The sequence below is a fragment of the Podarcis tiliguerta genome, assembly GCF_965153285.1.
Source record: "Podarcis tiliguerta genome assembly, chromosome: 10".
NCBI lineage: Eukaryota > Metazoa > Chordata > Lepidosauria > Squamata > Lacertidae > Podarcis > Podarcis tiliguerta.
In genome coordinates this window covers 7,968,324-7,987,336 of record NC_139543.1, presented here as the reverse complement: position 1 = coordinate 7,987,336, position 19,013 = coordinate 7,968,324, and the positions used below count along the sequence as shown (strand labels likewise).

Sequence of the window (19,013 nt, the reverse complement as noted above, 5' to 3'; positions counted from 1 at the left end):
CTTCACACTATTCACAGAAGGGTTAATTTTTATTACATTCTTGATCAAACATGACAGTCCAAATTAACCCAGCATACAGAAGGTAACAAGACTTGGTGTTTGTTCTGATCCTGCTGTTCTTTAAATTTAACAGGATGTGAAATCTCTCTTCCTCTCCCCACCAGAACAGGCAGTGAAAGGGGAAGCAGCAAAATTGGACATCAGAACTCGCTGTGCAGAATTCTCCCCGACACATGGACCTGATCTGTGCCCTGAGAAGAGATTTATGCTGTGAGCAATTAGATCTGGATTTATATTGACATACAAGAAAGGCAACTAAACTATTTGGCAGGCTGCAGTACTTACAGTTTATTTACTGACTCGTTTACATACTGCTGTATAATTGCTCAGCCTCCTGAGCTGATGAGATTGGCAAATACACAAATGTCTATTTGAAGTAGCAAATGGCACAAAGGAAACAGAGCTGCTTAAATAGGTTTACAGAAACTGTGAGGTTTCTATGTACAGAAACTCATGCCTAAGTTTTTCAAGGATGTTCTGTTCCCACAAGGAAATAAAATAAAAGCTTGGTCTGACATTAGTAGTGTTGAACAGCATTGTAGCACTGCTGGATTTTTAAATGATGATGATGAAGAAGAAAACAACTTTACAGTGGCAGCAGAGATCTGGTTCCCAGAATGTGTTATCTCTTCATTCTTTGGAAAGGAACAGCTTTTCCTGCTTTATTAAGTGGGTTTCCTCCACACATGACCTGAACCCATGTCTACTAAGAAGTAAGTTCTTACTCCCAAGTAAATGGGGTCAGGATTGCAGCCTATATTTTTTCACTCCCTGCAAAGAAGATTTCATCAGAGGTTTTATAATGGATAAAATGTTCCTAGAATAACAATCAAAAATTATCTCCAGTCTTCCAGGTAAATAATTACACTACTCTATGATGTAGAGTAATTACACTACTCTATGATGTAGGGACGCAGGTGGCGCTGTGGGTAAAAGCCTCAGCGCCTAGGACTTGCCGATCGAAAGGTCGGCGGTTCGAATCCCCACGGCGGGGTGCACTCCCGTCGCTCGGTCCCAGCGCCTGCCAACCTAGCAGTTTGAAAGCACCCCCGGGTGCAAGTAGATAAATAGGGACCGCTTACTGGTGGGAAAGTTAACGGCGTTTCCGTGTGCTGCTCTGGTGCCGGTTTGCCAGAGCAGCTTTGTCACGTGACCCGGAAGTGTCTCCGGACAGCGCTGGCTCCCGGCCTCTAGAGTGAGATGAGCGCACAACCCTAGAGTCTGTCAAGACTGGCCCGTACGGGCAGGGGTACCTTTACCTATGATGTATGAAAGGGACGTGGGTGGGTTAAACCACAGCGCCTAGGACTTGCCGATCAGAAGGTCGGCGGTTCGAATCCCTGCGACGGAGTGAGCTCCCGTTGCTCAGTCCCTGCTCCTGCCAACCTAGCAGTTCGAAAGCACGTCAAAGTGCAAGTAGATAAATAGGTACCGCTCCAGCGGGAAAGTAAACGGTGTTTCCGTGCGCTGTTCTGGTTCGCCAGAAGTGGCTTAGGCATGCTGGCCACATGACCCAGAAGCTGTACGCCGGCTCCCTTGGCCTATAGAGCGAGATGAGCACTGCAACCCCAGAGTCGGTCACGACTGGACCTAACAGTCAGGGGTCCCTTTACCTTTACCTTAATGATGTATGAGATTTTGGCAAATGATGAAGGTGCACTTCCTTTACCTTGGCCTTCGACACCTGAAATGTGTGTTTTCAGGGCCCACCCTATTCTTGTGAATGTAACAATTTAAGTGTTTTTATTCTGAATTTTAACATTGTTGTAACCCACTCTGAAATCTGCTCATGAAGAGTGGGTAGTAATAATAATAATAATAATAATAATAATAATAAGCATTTTGTGCATAATTTTTAAAATTTCAAACTGATGTGGGATATGATGCAAACATAAGCTTGGGAAAATGAGGATCTTAGAGAAACTGACGGGTTCTTCTATCCCTTGTTGTAAATCAGATTCAGCATGCTACTGACCAGCTGCTGAGGAACAAGACCAGGAGAACTTGATATCTGATCTGATTCACCAGAGCTCTTTTTATGTGTGACTTGATAACTGAGGAATGAGCCTTTGGAAAGTGGAAGCATCAAGCCACTGCCAGATGCAGATGGAAAAGTATCTCAGGAACATAAGCCAATGGATGGACAGAGCAGAAGAGAGCTGGCTGACTAATAGCACAGTGTTGCTACTGATGGTTCTTGCTTGCTTGGGTAAGAAAGAAAGGGGTCAAGTCACATACAAAGCAATGGGGCATTTCCCAGTCTCCATTGCGCCACTTCGCTTCTTAATCTCCGTTTTCTAGAAGATCTGTGCAAGGGTTGAGAGAATGGAACTGTGCTGTTCATGGGGCTGAAGATCCAGGAAAACTCAGACTGAAGCACCAGTTGACAAAGTGGGGTGTAGACTGGGATAAGCAAGAGCCTCCCTCTGTTTTACTTGGAAGCAATTAGAGCACTTTGTTAATTGTTGTTGTTGTTTAGTCTTTTAGGCGTGTCCGTCTCTTCATGATCCCATGGACCAGAGCATACCAGGCACTTCTGTCTTCCACTGCCTCCCGCAGTTTGGTCAATAGTCCTACTTTAATCTTCCACCTTCAGGAGGCTGCCATGACATGTCTGAAAGACGTCCCTGCCTTCTGTTCATCACTTTATGGCTTTGTAGCATGCTCTCAAAATATTTACTGAATGATTAATTCTAACAGTAAGTGCTGCTATGGCCTTAGAGAAGTGTTTGTGATCTCTCAGCCTGCCCTGTAGTAGCACTTGCACAAAAATTCCATCCAACAGGTACATGTCCTTTACTAAATCACCACTGCTTTCCTGAAGCAGTTTCAATATTTACCTAGAGATGGAGCAAGATACTGTTACTCAGGACTGTTGAGCAAAACCAAGAGTCAATAATCTCTTCCCACTATGCAAATCTGTTCCAAGAAAAATGCATAGTAAATTCAAGAAAGAAAAGTGGAAATACATTATAGCAAATACAACAGAATTGGAAATCTCTGTGTCTAAATGACATTTTGCAAATCAATCTGTGCTACACATACTGCCAAACTGAATAAATACACTTTGACACAAGAAGGTGTCAAGCCTTCCCAGTAACAGAAGTATGGATATAGTATTGTATTTAGAGAAGGACAAAGAGACTCAAGTTTAAACCCCTCAAAGGTTGACTTAGTTGGGGTGTAGGGGGTATGTTGGGGTGGGCATTAATTTTGGAATGATTGAGAAACTCAACTAAATGGGGCCCACTCTATTAACATTTCATTTCTTCTGAAATGAATGAGTAATAAATGTTATGAATGGGTACTGGTTTCAGTGTATGTGTGAGAAAGAGACTGTATCCTCAGCAGGCCCCCCATTGCCTCTACACTAGTCTCTTGGCAGATAGGAGGCACTGCTGGTCACTTTCTGTCCTTGTCCCCAATGTAAATCTTTCTTCCTCCCTTGTTCTTCATGTAGACCTTCACTCACCCCTTCTTCCCTGGTGGGGAAGCGCAATTTTGGGGTTCGCCTCAGGTGCTAAACTGTTTTGTGCTGGCCATGGTGAGGTTCATGCTATTTCTGACACAAACATTATTTTTGTATAGGAACATGTGTGTGTGTGTGTGTGTGTGTGTGTGTGTGTAGAGGATTGGCCCCACAATTGTAGAATATAAACATTAATCCTTTGACAAACTGCCAAAGAGAGAAAGTCTAGTTAGGGCACAAATTTACGCTGAAGCTCCATTAAACAAAATGGGTATTTGTTGCTTTAAACACACAGCTCTTTCATAGAAAAACTGAACTGAGACACTATCATACCTTCAAAAAAATAAGATACTTGCACAAATAGAGAAAGTGACATTTTTGTGAGAATTGGGCTCTGAAACATATTTATAAGCAAGTGGTGGGCTTTTGAATAAACATGCTTAGGACCATGCCTTGTGTTGTTTTGCACATGTTTTTCATTTTCCCTTATTATTAATAAGAATCCCTGAAGGGAAACTGCAGGAATCCAATTCTTAACCTGATTATGAAAAAAAAAAGGGGGGGGGTAATCACACTGAGGGATTCTATGATAGATAGATTCAATGATGTGATAGATTCTATGGGGTCATCCACACAGCACCTGAAAATCCGTTTTCTATTTTCAATTTGTCCTCTGCTGACCTCTGCAGGTCTGCTGTACCTGATCATTTTGTATACAACAAAACTGGGGCTGTGCATCTCTGCCACACAACTCTAGAGAAAATTAGAACTAGGTTGCCTTGTTGTTGTTGTTTAGTCATTTAGTCGTGTCCGACTCTTTGTGACCACAAGGACCAGAGCACGCCAGGCACTCCTATCTTACACTGCCTCCCGAAGCTTGGTCAAACTCAAGACCAAGAACACTGTCCAATCATCTCATCCTCTGTTGTCCCCTTCTCCTTGTGCCCCCAATCTTTCCCAACATCAGGCTCTTTTCCAGGCTTCTCTTCTCATGAGGTGGCCAAAGTATTGGAGCCTCAGCTTCAGGATCTGTCCTTCCAGTGAGCACTCAGGGCTGATTTCCTTAAGGATGGATAGGTTTGATCTTCTTGCAGTCCATGGGACTCTCAAGAGTCTCCTCCAGCACCATAATTCAAAAGCATCAATTCTTTGGCGATCAGCCTTCTTTATGGTCCAGCTCTCACTTCCATACATCACTACTGGGAAAATTATAGTTTTAACTATACGGACCTTTGTCGGCAAGGTGATGTCTCTGCTTTTTAAGATGCTGTCTAGGTTTGTCACTGCTTTTCTCCCAAGGAGCAGGCGTCTTTTAATTTTGTGACTGCTGTCACCATCTGCAGTGATCATGGAGCCCAAGAAAGTCAAATCTCTCACTGCCTCTATTTCTTCCCCTTCCATTTGCCAGGAGATGATGGGACCAGTGGCCACGATCTTAGTTTTTTTGATGTTGAGCTTCAGACCATATTTTGCGCTCTCCTCTTTCACCCTCATTAAAAGGTTCTTTAATACCTCCTCACTTTCTGCCATCAAGGCTGTGTATCTGAGGTTGTTGATATTTCTTCCGGCAATCTTAATTCCATCTTGGGATTCATTCAGCCCAGCCTTTCACATGATGAATTCTGCATATAAGTTAAATAAACAGGGAGACAATATGTCATACTCCTTTCCCAATTTTGAACCAATCAGTTGTTCCATATCCAGTTCTAACTGTAGCTTCTTGTCTCACATAGAGATTTCTCAGGAGACAGATGAGGTGATCAAGCACTCCCATTTCTTTAAGAACTTGCCATAGTTTACTGTGGTCGACACAGTCAAAGGCTTTTGCATAGTCAATGAAGCAGAAGTAGATGTGTTTCTGGAACTCTTTAGCTTTCTCCATAATCCAGCGCATGTTTGCAATTTGGTCTCTGGTTCCTCTGGCCCTTCGAAATCCAGCTTGCACTTCTGGGAGTTCTCGGTCCACATACTGCTTAAGCCTGCCTTGTAGAAGTTTAAGCATAACCTTGCTAGCGTGTGAAATGAGTGCAATTATGCGGTAGCTGGAGCATTCTTTGGCACTGCCCTTCTTTGGAATTGGGATGTAGACTGATCTTCTCCAATCCTCTGGCCACTGCTGAGTTTTCCAAACTTGCTGGCATATTGAGTGTAGCACCTTAACTTGCTATAGTTTGCTCTGGTTGACACAGTCAAAGGCTTTTGCATAGTCAATGAGAGCTAGGGAATATCGCCATCTAGTGCTATAAGGAATTCTCACTTCCTAGGTAAAGAGAATTGTGCAATTCTGCTACATATCACATTAGCATTGCAGCACAAATATCTTGCTGTGGAGAGAAGGAAGGTGCTGGAGGAGAAAGCATAAAATCCCAAGACACGGTTCTGATTTCTTAATAACAGGGAAGCCAGAGAATATTCATAACCTTTAGAGCTTTCAATGAGTGTGGATATAACAAGGCAGGTGAAGATTCCTGTGCTTGTTCATTCTATCATCCACCTATCCATATGAGCTGGAGGAAATATGTAGGAGAAAGAACACCTGCCTTGACTGCTCCTGCCTTGAGAGACATACACCCCCCCACCCTTCCATCACATGATAAGGACATCTTACAATAACATATAAAAAACACAATAAAATAAGCTTAAAAAGTATAAAAGCAGCAGAAAAACAAAATGTGGAGCCATAATGCAGGTCAACCAAAGTTAAAACACCTGGGGAAACAAAGAAATATTTGCCTGACATGGGAACAAATTTGAGTGGGTGCCCACTAAACCTCTCTGAGGGAAGCATTCGAAATCTGGGGTACCATCCTGAAAATGCCTTTTCCCATGTAACCGCCCACTGAACCTTAGACAGTGGGGAAACCCAAAGAAGGACCTCAGACCTATGACTCAAAGTATGGACAGACACATGAGAATCCCTCATTTATATGAGTGTTCACCAGCTTTGAATCGGGCAACTCTTTTTAACCAAACTACAAGAGAATTGTGTTTGCTATTTCAATTTTTACTGAAGTGCTGCAGTCAAGGTCATCAGCATAATTATCCTTGACCTCAGTGCCGGTGCTATCATTAGGCTGTGTAGGCAGCTGCCTAGGGCACAGACCTCAGAGGGGCACAGTTTGATACCGATTAGGTTTTTATAGCTTATAAATTTCTGGTAATATTTTACTTTATTTAATATTCTGAATGCAGTTTCTCAAAGCTCAAACTTATAAAAACTAATGTTATGTACTGAAGTTCTCACCCTGGGCCAGCAGGGGGATACTGTAGATAGTTATGCAAATGAAGGATCGAAAAGTGACGTTCAGTGATTGGATAGTTTTAGAATGTTGCAACAGTTACAATTGTTCTGTAGCTCTATATAAGCATGCTGACTGAGCTCCTCAGTTTAGTTCTGTTCCAGCTTACAAAATAAAGAGCTGCTTTGGAGAAATCGCTGTGTCGTCTGCTATGTCAACCCACAACTTAACAACTAACATGTTGCAAAAGGGACTAGGTGGCTTGGCAACTATATCAGTTGAACATGCCCAAGTATCAGCACTTGACCTGAAGGAATTTGTGACAAAATTTACAAAGGAAAAGGCACGCAAAGTGAGAATTTGATGGGCTTGAAATTGGAACTTTTAAGAAATTTAAATTTTAACATCACAAATCACAAGATTATTCAAACATATTGGTGTGCCAAAACATTTTATTTTGCATTTGAGAAAGATATTCAAAGTCTGTTGTACAGGCAACAACCATTTCTCGTGTGGGGTTTCTATTCCCAGCCCCTACGTGCGTCAACAGAGTGCATGTGAGTGCACATAAACCTGCCCCACCCTCATTCTTCCCTCTTCCGGGTCCCTATGCGTTGGTGATCACCTGTCAATTGGACATGCCTAAAATGGTCACCAGGGACACGGGTGGTACTGTGGGTTAAACCACAGAGCCTAGGACTTGCCGATCAGAAGGTCGGCGGTTCGAATCCCCGCGACGGAGTGAGCTCCCGTTGCTTGGTCCCTGCTCCTGCCAACCTAGCAGTTTGAATATTATTCTTTAAAACTGTGTTTAATCTCTATTTCTCTGTCTAGCATACGGATCATAACATTCCCAGTCGCAAATCATAGTAGGTGTGGGTCATCAGGAAAAAAACCCTCTCTTACTGTAATTCTCACAGTACAGTAAACCACCACAATATTTTGTGACTTGCTATCTCGTCAACGGGACGCGGGTGGCGCTGTGGGTTAAACCACAGAGCTTAGGACGTGCCGATCAGAAGGTCGGCAGTTTGAATCCCCGCGACGGAGTGAGCTCCCGTTGCTTGGTCCCTGCTCCTGCCAACATAGCAGTTTGAAAGAACATCAAAGTGCAAGTAGATAAATAGGTACCGCTCCGACGGAAAGGCAAACAGCGTTTCCGTGCGCTGCTCTGGTTCGCCAGAAGCGGCTTAGTCATGCTGGCCACATGACCCGGAAGCTGTACGCCGGCTCCCTCAGCCTATAGAGCAAGATGAGCACCGCAACCCCAGAGTTGGCCACAACTGGACCTAATGGTCAGGGGTCCCTTTACCCTTAAAATAGTCACCACCTCTGTTACTTATTCTAGCAATTTAGAATAAATTCAGAAGTTTCAAGTTTTGTGCTTTTCATTTTTTTCTACAGTTTTTTTTTTTAAAAAACCTGGAGTTAGCCTTTCTTTGGAGGGGTGCAAATAGTTAGTCTTGCCTAGGGTGCAAAATAGCCTGGTACTGGCACTGCTTGATGTCCATATTACGGATGAGAGGCTGAAGTCTTGTCCATGGCACAGTCTGACAATGTACACATTAGTGGCTTGAAACACAGTAAGGTCGTTCCCCCCCCCCCCAGTGTTTCAAGTCACATTTTTACGTTGCTCAACAGCAGAGAGGGAGGGGGGTGTATTCACCTGATGCACATGACCTGATTTGTTTCCCTGAGCTAAGCTCTAATTCAATGAAGCTGTCATCTACACTTGCGCAACAACTGCCTGAAATGTACACATCTCAGCTTAACCAAAGCTTATTTTTTCAATTTGGATGGAAGCTGGTCTAAGGAAAAGCACATCAAACAGGAGTATTTCTCAAGAAGCTATAGCAGGCATAGGCAAACTCGGCCCTCCAGATGTTTTTGGGACTACAACTCCCATCATCCCTAGCTAACAGGACCAGTGGTCACGGATGATGGGAGTTGTAGTCCCAAAACATCTGTTTGCCTATGCCTGAGCTATAGAATATGGCAAACATCATGTGTACTTTGCTGGAGCCAGAGTAAACAATGATGTGTACATAGTCTCTGTTTATGATTGAGTTGAGATTTTAAGTAGGGATTTCAAGCTCATTGTCTTAACTGCTACTCCTTATAAGCATGTTCTGGCCTGAACATGTCCTCTGCCCACATTTTATCATGGACTAGGCCAATTATGCTTCAAAGACTCTTCCTTTCAGTTTTTAAAGAATTCCTACATCCTGTGAGAGTTGGGCTAACAGGACTGGGGGTTTTCTGGTTCTTCCTGCGCATTGTGTACCACCATCCATTCCTTTTGGGGAGTCAATATGGTTTTATACTTTACCAGAATTGTGGATGTCAACCTTCCCCAAGACTCAGGAAATGCTAGCAGACGAATAATACTAATTCCTGAGTACACCTCATACTGATTTAAAAGAGACAATAGATTATCTTCCTGCAGAATTACATCTGTGCTCTTGTTATAAACTGTTCATTTTATCAGGACAGAAGACTGAAAGCCAGCTTCACTAGCAACCCCTCTGATTCCTTGCAAAGCAAAACAGGTGTAAAAAATGGTTGCGTGTTTGCACTTTGTTCATTTACTGAATCCACTAAGAAAAGCTTTGGGCAGGAAACAGCATCCAATTTTGAAAAGGTAAACTCTCTCCAGTCTGCCATGCCTGAAGGCAAAACTAAAATCACAGCTTGTTCTTATTAGAATGCTACAGCTGCTAGTGCACAGTCTGAGCAGGGACTCCACACAGTGTTAGCTCATTTTAATAGGGCAGCGATTAAGTTTCGCACTTCTAGGGTAAGAAAGGGCAGAGTGTCTCTGTCAGGCTCCAGCTGACCTCAGCTTCAGCAAAACCTGAAATGATTGTATGTGACTAAAATATCTAATCGATTGCACTCAGAAAACATCATATATGTTACAGAAATACTTGTTTTATGTTGAAATCACAGTCTGTATTAACAAAGGCAAATTCAGATATTGGCAAGTTGAGAGAAATCATGTTATCCTACCACAGCTTTAGCCTGAAGACAAGGAGCCGAAGGGAGAAAGAGGGTTTGCGGCCGGTGCTGTGAATATTCACCCCACCTTTGCCTCTAGTAAACAAGACCTGCAGTTTCTTGCAATGTTTCAAAGCCCTGTGAGCAGAAATCAAACCAAAAAGAGATATGAATGTGCTTATTAAAAGTAATATGGAATGGACATTGTCCTACAACTATATTTTTCTGCAGAACATTTTTTTTTCAATTTAAAAAAGACAGTTTTATAAAAAAATAATTTGTGCTATAACGAATGGATAAAATGTCAGGCAAACTGGTTAGTTTCAAATGAACCTTTTAGGTGATTAGCATTAGGAAACATAGCACACACAGTCTATTTTAAAATTTAAAAGCGCTCATAATCCAAATAGCATTTATCTGTATGGGAAGGCAAATCACATCCCAGCTCCTCACCCACACAAGCATGTGAAGCATCAATAGAGATGATAGAAGTGGCAAATAGCCCCTTGTGCTGGTGGGGCAAATAGAGGGAAGAAAATGCCAAAGCGGCAGTGGCAACTTCCTGTAGGAAGTGTTTATCCAGACCTTGTTTCCTGATGGACATTACCAAGCACTCTGAAAGTGTTGCCTGGAAGATAACTGAGTGTTAAGAAATTTTCCAAAATGCATAAGCAGCAGGCAGTTGATCAGATAAGATTATGCAGTTCTTTATTTATTTTTCTGTACTGTCCCTGCTGAATTTGTTGTTGTTTTCAAATGGCGTATTGGTCAAACAGCAAACAAATAAAGCAGGAAAACAACAACAACAAGTGTGTTAAGCTGCATATGAAATTAGCCAGCAAATACAGCAATAAAAGAGTTGTTAGAACTAAATGCATAGCCAATGCAATTTAGTATGTCTCTCATCTCCTCTGCTTCCTTCAAGTTAAGTCCCGCAAAATCAAGATATAAATGTTCATTCAAAAGGCGTATCCATTCAAAAGCTATACAGTGGTACCTCGGTTTAAGAACTTAATTCGTTCCAGAGGTCTGTTCTTAACCTGAAACTGTTCTTAACCTGAAGAACCACTTTAGCTAATGGGGCCTCCTGCTGCTGCTGCGCTGCTGTTCTCAACCTGAAGCAAAGTTCTTAACCCGAGGTAATATTTCTGGGTTAGCAAAGTCTGTAACCTGAAGCGTATATAACCCGAGGTACCACTGTAGTCCCAAAGTATTTGTCAGCAGAATAGCCAAACTCATATCTGTGTTTCTGTTCCACATGAAGAAAAGTTTCAATAAATCTGTGCCATAGGACATAAAATCTGTCTGGAGTTTTCTTGCCTGAGTCTTTCTCTCAGACACTAATATATCTGCAATATCACAAGTCTAAATCCAAACCCTCCAGTATCTTCCATTTTTGTGCAATGGCCAGGTGAGAAGGTTATGCATGGGGGAAATGGAAGAAGGTGGGGGCGAGGAAAGACAGCAGTCGAAGAGGAGTAAATATTTAACATGAATATATAGACTTGGGGAGAGTAACTTCAGAAAATCACTCTCTAGGAGAGAAATTGTATACAAATAAGGAAAGCCCAGTATGGAAGAGACTGGGCTCAGATGCAGTCCAGCAGTAGTCAACGGAAAATGTAGTAGGAGCAAAGGTTGCCGCAAACTAAAATATTACTTTCCATTCCCAAAAGCTGGTAAATCCTCCTGCTCTTTGCTTCTGAAGATAAAACTCACAAAAACAAAACAAAACACAGCTTTTCCTTCCAGTACATTTTAATCAGCAGGCCCCGACTGATTTTCAGTATCACTGAGAAAATAAATTATCTCAAACCAAATTTGCAAGAGACTCCAGTCAGTGAACCACCAAAAATTCACCAAGCTCCACCCGTAACAGGTCAAACCCCACCCCTTCCTCTGCCCGTTGACCATGTGCTTCCTATGTAAACATTGCTGCAGTCTAATTCTCAACACATTTCCATCCACTGCCATGATTACTTAACTGACCACATCAGAGCATTTTCAAAATGACATTGGAATTTTGGGGTGTCAAGATTGCTTTTTGGTAGCTCCGGCCTGCTTTAAAAGAAAAAGAAGAAAAACACACATTAATATTTTTTTAGTGTGACTTTGTTGCCAAGTGTAAAGACCTCGCCAAAGTCAAACCACTATGTCGGCAGCACCAAAGTGACATCAACTGGGCACAAGCCTGGGCAGCTTGTCTGGAGGTCCTGGGCTGCCCAGACAACAAGGACCCCCCCCCCCCAGCCTCACTGATGTGGTCCAAAGGAAAGCAGAGCAAGTCATTGGCACCAGCTTGGCTGCAGGAGTTGCCGGAAGTTCACAGCACCACCCAACCACCTTAGGGACTCCTTAGCTTGTTCTTCTCCTGAAGATGTCCTGCAAGGCAGTGGAGGTTTAGGAACAGAGTTTTCCTTCTCTTAGATGGGCTGCCTTCCCAGATGGAAGAAACCCCATGAGCTGATTTGTTGATTCATTCAAATTTGTACACCTGCAGGGTGCATGGGATGAAGCCACAACACAAAAACACAAAATGCAGAATCAAAATAAAATCAAGAACAGTCCAATAAGTCCCCCCCAAAAAACCTCGCATTTTAATACGGCATTGAGGGTTAATATTAATGAAACAATAACCCCTCACTATGGCAGGGGGGACAAGGAGGGGCAGCTGCCCCCCTCCCCAATCAAGTTAATCAATACTTAACTAAACTGAGGTTCTGTCCCCACAACCCCCCCCCCCCATAAATCCTGGCTATGCCCGTGCCCCTCACTCCAGACTGTATTTTACCTTCATCCCAGTCCTTTGTTTTGTTGTTTAGTCATTTAGTCGTGTCTGACTCTTTGTGACCCCATGGACCAGAGCACGCCAGGCACTCCTGTCTGGTCCCCATGGACCAGAGCACGCCAGGCACTCCGCCTCCCGCGGTTTGTTCCCACCATCTCGTCCTCTGTCGTCTCCTTCTCCTTGTGCCCTCCATCTTTCCCAACATCAGGGTCTTTTCCAGGGAGTCTTCTCTTCTCATGAGGTGGCCAAAGTATTGGAGCCTCAGCTTCAGGATCTGTCCTTCCAGTGAGCACTCAGGGCTGATTTCCTTCAGAATGGATAGGTTTGATCTTCTTGCAGTCCATGGGACTCTCAAGAGTCTCCTCCAGCACCAGAATTCAAAAGCATCAATTCTTCGGCGATCAGCCTTCTTTGTGGTCCAGCTCTCACTTCCATACATCACTACTGGGGAAACCATAGCTTTAACTAGACAGACCTTTGTTGGCAAGGTGATGTCTCTGCTTTTTAAGATGCTGTCATTGCAGGTTTGTCATTGCTGGTGTCTTTTAATTTCGTGGCTGCTGTCACCATCTGCAGTGATCATGGAGCCCAAGAAAGTAAAATCTCTCACAGCCTCCATTTCTTCCCCTTCTATTTGCCAGGAGATGATGGGACCAGTGGCCATGATCTTCTTTTTTTGATGCTGAGCTTCAGACCATATTTTGGGCTCTCCTCTTTCACCCTCATTAAAAGGTTCTTTAACTCCTCCTCACTTTCTGCCACCAAGGCTGTGTCATCTGTGTATCTGAGGAGGCGATGGGACCAGTGGCCCTGATCTTCGTTTTTTTGATGTTGAGCTAGGGAAACCCAAACCCAAAACCACGCCAGCGAGGAAGCGCTCCGAAGAAGCGGACTCTCCTTCCTGCAGAGAGCTCCCATCTCCCTGCAGGGAGCCCTCCGCTCTCCCGGGATGATATTCTGAACCCCGGAGAAGCAGCGCGCCTCTCTGCCTGGCCAGCCTCCTGCGAGGAGGGGAGGCTCTTCGGCCCACGCCTCAGGAGGCGCCTATCCCCGCTGTGAAGCGGGAGCCTGAGGAAAACTTTCCTCGCCCGCCCCCCCCCCCCAGTCACGCGACGCGACGCAGCGCGCGCTGGGCTTCGGGTTTTGTTTTTTGACAGGTGTCTCTTCTCCCGCTTCCCTCACGGAGGGCGAGCATCCAGACGCGCCCGCGTGTCCGCAGGGACAGCAGCTGAGGCGGGCGAAGGAGCCTCGTCCGTCCACGACCCTCCCCTCCTCCTTGCTCTCTGTCACCCGAATGACTTTCTCCGAGCCCCGCCTGCCGAGCCTCGTCCCCTCAGCGCGGTCTCCGAAGCGGAGCCACCTGAGGCGGCGGCGGCGGCTGAGGGAGACAGGGGCCCGACCGGGGGTCTTCTGGTCACTGGACTGCGTGGGTCGGTTGCAGCGCCCTCCCAGCTTCCCCACGCCCCCGAGCGGCGGCGGCCCCCTTTCTCGGCGCGCCTCCCCTCCTGGCGGACTCGGGCGGGAGGAGGAGGCGGCCCTCTTCAGGGCACCGGCTTCGCCTCCCCGCACCGCGCCTGCGCGGCGGCGGCGGCGGCGGCCGGGGAGCCCGATCTGATAGGGAAAGCCAGGGCTGACACTACCCCCGTGTGGGCGGCGGAACGTCCCGAGGATGACGTGCGGCGTTCTCGAACCCCGTGTCTCGCTCGCTGGCTCCTCGCTCGCCTGTGCCGAAGGGAACGGGGGAAGAAGAAGAAGCAGCCAGGAGGAGGAGGGAGGAGCGGCGGCGGCGGCGGCGGCAGGAGCGGCGCGGAGGAGGAGACGGAGGAAGAGGAGGAGGAGGAGGAGGAAGACTCTTGCCGGAGGAGCGGCGGCGGCGGCGGCGCCATGGCGGCCCTGGAGCGGCCCGTGCCCAGTCCCGAGGCGTTCCTGGGCCAGCCCTGGGCCGCCTGGGTCCGGGAGGCCGCCCTTCCGCACACGCATTGCGCCGCCCCCCCGCACAGTAAGGGCGCCCGCCGCACACAAGGACCGGCCAGGCGGGGCAGCGGGTGGGGTGGGGGGCAAGCCGAGGCGCCCCTCTCCCCGGACACGCACATGCGATGTGCAGCCCAGCGGGGTGGATGCGAGCGAGAGAGGGAGGGAGCTTGCATGCCCTCTTCTCCCCCAGCACACCACCGACCCATTGCATTGCACTTGCCTTGCATTGCACAGACCCCCATGGCACCGGGGTTTGCTCCCGCCCCCGTCACCCAGTTGCATGGAGACCCACCCACCCAGCCACCCCCATCCATCCATCCATGTGTGCGGGTGGTGCGCTGTGCCCGGCCGGTGCTGTCCTGCTGGGCACCTCCGGCTGCAGGAGAGGAGGAAGATGCTGTCTGGGTGGCTGGCTGTCAGAGGGACGGGGGGGGGAGGGGCAGGAGAATGCCGTTGCATTTGGGGAGGGGGTTGGGGGGGCGATCTGGGCCAGGGTGCTGCTGCGTGAGGGCTGGGTGCGGAATGAGGAGGCAGGAAGGATGCTTGGTGCCTGGCTGAAGGCTGCCCGGGGGATGCTCTTGCCTGGCAGATGCAGCGATTGTTGCATCTTGCCTTTTTGCAGCCGCTGGCTAGCGGAGCACCCTTTAACTCTTTAGCGCTCTCGTCGGATATAGCGGCCTCTGCCTCTGCTCTCCCTTGACTTTTGCTTCTCTTCTGCAGGTATAGAGCTAGAAGATGCTGGAAAAGAGGGTGGAAAAAGCAGGGAGGTGATGAGGCTTAATAAAGAAGGTAAGGAAGGGGCCAGGGGTCTGACCATATGTTATTGTACCTTGCTCTCCGCGTGGCTCTGGTTATAGAGCTCAGGGGTTTTTTTGTTTTTGTTTTGTCAAGTATGGCTGGGGCCTCACAACCATGTGGATCCTATTGAATCTAACCACAAACAAGGCTTACTGGGCCTATGTGTTGAGATAGTTCCATGTATGAATATTCAGTACTTGCATGGTTCTCTTCAGCTTTTGTTTTATAAGGAACTGGCTATCCCATTATTAATTTGAGACAGTGCTGTGTTTTAAATATGCAAGTAAGTACACACTTATATCTGCTCATCTGCGTCCAGGCTAGTCAGCTTTTAATTTTCTTTTTACTAACTTATTCTGTAGCTGAAAAGGCAACAGCTGAATCAAACAATCACATAGTTTTACTTCTAGTGTTGCTGAAAACAGGTCTGTCATAATAACCAGATGTTGGATCAAGGTTCAACATAAGCTTTGATTTTCATGATGATAAAGTTGTTGGTGCACAGAGGTGCAGTGCGTAGTGAGTATTTAAGTTTTGGGCAACTTTTCAAACTAAATGAGCATTTTTGACATTTGTAAAGAAGCATACATAAATTGTAATTCAGAGGATTGTTAATATGGCACCAGGTTTGTGAGCATGTGTGCAACTTACGAGTGAGTGAAGTTGGCAAACAAGCCTATACTTTCTATCAAGGAAGAACTTATGACTGCAGACTGTTCCTATTGACAGATTTGTTTTGTAATGTGATCCATAGACTTATCAGCAAGCATTTGTCAGATTTTATGTACATTGAAGAAGCTGCGTGGGTTCACGATGGCATGAGCAAGGGTTTGACACACTCTTGTAGCAGAACTGAAACTAACTAGTGTGTATGTTGTAGAAAAACACTGTATTTTTGGAACTTGATAGGACAAGCTAATGGCTAGATCCTGTTAACTAATGTGCTGAGACAATACAGCATCAAGATCAGGCATGTAGATTCCAGGACCACTGAAGGTGGATAGCTCATTCTGCCATGCTGGTGCTGAACTCTGGCCCAAGCACAGAAGCAGGATGAGCCCTGGGCTTCTCCTTTTCCACTCTACTGAGCTGTGCAAGGGCTATTTTTTTTAAGTGGACGTGTGGGAATGAGTGAGAGTAAGGTTAGTAGCTTTTTAAGTGGCAACTGTCAGCATACTCCTAAGTGTTTTTACTCAGAGGTAAAGCTATAAATCTAATTGTGCCTACTCAAAAGCAAGTCCTCTTGAATTTAGTGGGGCTTCCTGTCAGGTAAATGCAGGTAAGGATTATAGTCTTAGTTCTGCTGATGGTGTCCATACGATGACATTCTAAGGGTACATTTCTATTAGCGCTTAACTGGGAGTAAGCCCCATTAAATATTGTGAGGCTTACATTCCCAGGCTTGCACACCGCATGCTTTTATCTGCCCTGAAGCCAAGAACAGTAAATTAACTCTATTACACCCTTTTGAGGTTTTGTGGCATTAAGAGGCTTTCGGAAGGGGCATCAATGCTCCACCAGCAGATTAGGATATATAATTATTTACCTTGTAAGAAAAATTCAACTCCAAGTATAGATACATCAGCTTCTAATAAATCTTAGCACAAGTCTAGGACCAATATTATTAATTATTTTCAGTATCACAAGCATACGTTTGGGGGATAGTTAGGGTTTTATAACATTTTGTAATATTGCTGTTGCCAGGATATATCATAAATTCAAATTAATCCCCCTCCCAAATTATATCAGACTGAGCTGAAAATTCTCTCACGATAACTGCCTCCAGATGTACCTCAGAAAATTCCGTTGTAGAACCACCTGGTCTGTTGTGTGATCCATAGGAGGACACTTGAACTGTAGTATAAACGTTGCAGGCTAAAAATGTTCTCCAATTTTTAAAATAGTGTTAAATATGTCTCCTTGTTCAAATCCTCACATATTTTAACTGAACTTATTTCCCAGGAAGTGTGCTGTGCGGTTGCTTTGAATTGCTTGATGACCCTGAATATGAAGATTAATGTAATATTTCGATAGCTGAGATAATACAGTAGAAGGGAAGACCGAGAACTTAGTGGATGAATGTATTTTGCACTAGTTTGTATATAGACAGGGTCATGGAGCTTGCCGCAGTTTCAGCTCCTGTATGACGTGGGTCTTTAAAAACAGTAGTGTTTTTTATATTTGTTGTAGGGTTCATTCAAGATGCGCTACTTCCTGAAGCAGCTTTTCTGCATGAATCTAGTGAACTGAGAGGTACGCCCCAGGGATATTACTTGACATTGCAAAAGCCCTTGGATCACATTCTGCTGTAATGGCTCCCCTAAAAACATTGTTGCTTCTGCGATGAAACTGGCCCCTCCATAGTTATTTCTTAGGGAGGTGGAAACTTTATGCTTTTAAAACACAGTGCAATTACTAAATTCAAATTAAACCTGTTATGATGTAAACATAACATATTAAAAGTTTACTTTTAGCTGTAGTATATTCCTAGCTTATTTTAGGCACCCCCTTTGTCGGGCCTAAACTGAAAAGTTTCCTTTCTCCACAATATAATCTGCTGCAACCTGTAGGCTCTTGTTTTCATTGTTTGTAACTGATGGCAGCTTTTTGAAAAGGGGTTGTGGTTGTTGTTTGCTTAAATGTTGATTCTTGATTTAGTACCTGAATAGTTTAGCCAAGGAATCTGTGTGAGAACGAAAAGTGTTTGGCTGGCAAAGTTCTGTTGCTGGGGTCCCCCAACACCAATGTTAAGCATTTATCCTGTGTGAGAGAGCAGAGTTTTCTGATATCACACCGTGATATCACACCGTCATAGCTGTTGATGTACCTCATTGTCGGCATTTGCCTCCTAAAGTAACATGCCTTCAGGCTGAGCCGTTGAATGGCGTGCATGAAGGTCCAGTTGTCAAAATGAGCTTTGGTTATACTTGTTGTTTGGTTGGAGAATAACTTTAATCTACAGTATTGGATAAGTGAGGCTTTTGAAATTGAGAACTACTCTTTGTACTCTCTGTGGTTTAGACCACAGCACCACCCACATCCCTTTTTGTACTCTCTTAATGTCTACCATTGTGGCACTAGGCTCTCTCGGCATCAGAAGGGTGGCAGAAGACTGCCTAGACACAGCTAGAAATACTACCAGGATGGGTGGACAACTTCGCTTGGCTATCTTGCAGTTTATATCGCAGCTTACTGTAATATCAATTTCTGGGGGGGTCAGGTCCCCAGATCCCAGAACAGCACCAGATGCTGTCCATTTGACATCTTGATCTTACGGCGATATTAAGCAGCTATAAAGTGCTTTGAGAGCACACTTCACGTCAGTTCTCAGTGAACTGAGGATTTCATTTTATTATGGATATCTTCATTTGGCAAGTGGTAGGATGCTGAGAAATACTGCCTTCACTTGAACTTGGGATCTAGTGGCTTACATTCTTGGGCTGCGGTCTGGTGCACATTTATTTGAACACAGTGGGATTTAATTATGAGTAAACATGCACAGGACTTCCTCATCAGCTGTCTTTCATCATTAGCTATTTTTCACTGTCTGGGGTAACAAACCCATTTCGAAGGTGGCAGGGAGTACAGTGGTACCTTGGTTTACAACCATAACCCGTTCCGGTGGTCTGTTTGTAAACCAAAACAGGTTGTAACCCAAGGCACGCTTTTGCCAATGGGGCCTCAAAAA

The 19,013-nt window shown here is 45.2% G+C and overlaps 2 protein-coding genes across 8 annotated transcripts in view; one reads left to right on the top strand and one right to left on the bottom strand.

Annotated features, from left to right (window-relative positions):
- Positions 1-10,770, bottom strand: part of CDHR3 (cadherin related family member 3) — a 46,416-nt gene extending 35,646 nt beyond the window's left edge. For both annotated transcript variants that reach the window (XM_083399537.1, XM_083399538.1), the window contains exon 1: positions 9,778-10,770. The gene's annotated coding sequence lies outside the window, so the exon portion shown is untranslated. The remainder of the gene's footprint in view (positions 1-9,777) is intronic.
- Positions 10,771-14,346: 3,576 nt separating this feature from the next.
- The window catches only part of ATXN7L1 (ataxin 7 like 1), an 80,472-nt gene continuing 75,805 nt past the window's right edge, over positions 14,347-19,013 (top strand). For 2 of the 6 annotated variants that reach the window (XM_083399576.1, XM_083399575.1), the window contains exons 1-3: positions 14,347-14,552; positions 15,248-15,316; positions 17,516-17,578. In XM_083399576.1, the coding sequence (XP_083255702.1) occupies positions 14,438-14,552; positions 15,248-15,316; positions 17,516-17,578 (247 nt within the window). In that variant the 5' untranslated portion in view covers positions 14,347-14,437. The remainder of the gene's footprint in view (positions 14,553-15,247; positions 15,317-17,515; positions 17,579-19,013) is intronic. The other 4 variants (XM_083399574.1, XM_083399577.1, XM_083399579.1 and 1 more) reach the window with 4 other exon arrangements.